This window comes from Austrofundulus limnaeus, unplaced genomic scaffold (genome assembly GCF_001266775.1).
Source record: "Austrofundulus limnaeus strain Quisiro unplaced genomic scaffold, Austrofundulus_limnaeus-1.0 Scaffold124, whole genome shotgun sequence".
NCBI lineage: Eukaryota > Metazoa > Chordata > Actinopteri > Cyprinodontiformes > Rivulidae > Austrofundulus > Austrofundulus limnaeus.
Genome location: NW_013952526.1, coordinates 78,000 through 79,298, shown reverse-complemented (window position 1 = coordinate 79,298; position 1,299 = coordinate 78,000). Strand labels below are relative to the sequence as shown.

The following is a 1,299-nucleotide window of genomic DNA, read 5'->3' as shown; positions in this document are numbered from 1 at the left end:
TATATATATAGGAAGTGGGCTTTTCCCACGTAATGCATCTCAAAAACACACAACATCCTGTGCATCAGGAAGTATGTGGACCACTGGTCAGACATTGCTGAGGGCGGCTCACGGCTCACTCACCCTGCAAGATGTTCTCTGGATGGTGATGATGGGCGCAACAGTTGGACTGCTGGGACTGAACTTCGGCACTCAGAGAAGCCTCCTTCCCCTTATTGCTCTTCCTCTGGCGCAGGCTGGTCATGTTGACAAACTACGTCCAAATTGTGGCGGTGCGCGCGCGCTCGCGCGTGTCCACGCAGCGGCGGTGAGCTAACGACGGCAGTGATGAGCCGCTGACTGTGTTTGTTTCCCTGATTCTGGACAGGCCTGCTCAAAATGGGATTTCCTGGTCAAGTTGATGCTGGATTGCGAAATATCGAAAATCCGTCTTTAGACACCAGAATAACGGGGAACCAGATAAAAGCTAGCGTATTTAAACCATGTTTGCTTAGCATAACATGACACGTTTCTTGAGAAATATCATGGTGACAGCATCAATCAGTCAGTGATGTGAAATGAGACAAAGTAGAAAACGTTTAACACAACTAAGCATCTGATTTTGAATGAATGTGCATTTTACACAAGGGCGCGCTCCCGCTACAGATTCTCAAAACAGTCACAGCAACGCAGACAAAAAAAAAAAAGAAAAAAAAAAACATTTGGCAAACGGAGCATTTGAACGCCTCACCCTCCTCCTCTAAGGCTACAGAAGCCCCTGGTAGGACGGTCCGACAGCTTTCCTCTGCATTCTCTTTATTTTTATCAACGTAACCCCATTCTCTTTCATGTTTCTCTTTTTCTGTTCTCTCAAAATTCACTGTTTAAATGTCACCAAGCCTGATCGTCTGTGGTCACTGCTGCCGCACTGTGTTTAAGGACCGGAAATCTTCAAACAGAAGAAGGATGGCCTTCAAAATAAAAGCTCGAGTGATGTTATTTTTTTTTACTAAACCATCAGTACACTGTACAGGTGAATATAGTTGTACCGAATTTACGTTTTTTTTAAAATCATTAAAGCTAACGGAAAAAAATTGTGTAAAGAWATTACACAGTATTGTTTAAAAAACAATAATGGATTGCAGGCATAAAGGTAATTGATGTTTAACTCTACTTCCGGTTTATTTTTGGTCAGTGTCTGCAGAAAGAGGACTTCCAAACTGGTTAAAGAAATGTAACTGGTCTTTCTTTCTTTCTTTCTTTCTTTCTTTCTTTCTTTCTTTCTTTCTTTCTTTCTTTCTTTCTTTCTTTCTTTCTTTC

At 42.1% G+C, this 1,299-nt stretch overlaps 1 protein-coding gene across 2 annotated transcripts in view; it reads right to left on the bottom strand.

Annotated features, from left to right (window-relative positions):
• The window catches only part of dpy19l3 (dpy-19 like C-mannosyltransferase 3), a 65,637-nt gene extending 64,710 nt beyond the window's left edge, over positions 1 to 927 (bottom strand). Inside the window, exons 1-2 of one of the 2 annotated variants that reach the window (XM_014015178.1) lie at positions 731 to 927; positions 124 to 403 (exon numbers count right to left, since the gene is read on the bottom strand). In XM_014015178.1, the coding sequence (XP_013870632.1) occupies positions 124 to 244 (121 nt within the window). In that variant the 5' untranslated portion in view covers positions 245 to 403; positions 731 to 927. The remainder of the gene's footprint in view (positions 1 to 123; positions 404 to 730) is intronic. The other variant, XM_014015179.1, reaches the window with a different exon arrangement.
• Positions 928 to 1,299: the final 372 nt, after the last annotated feature.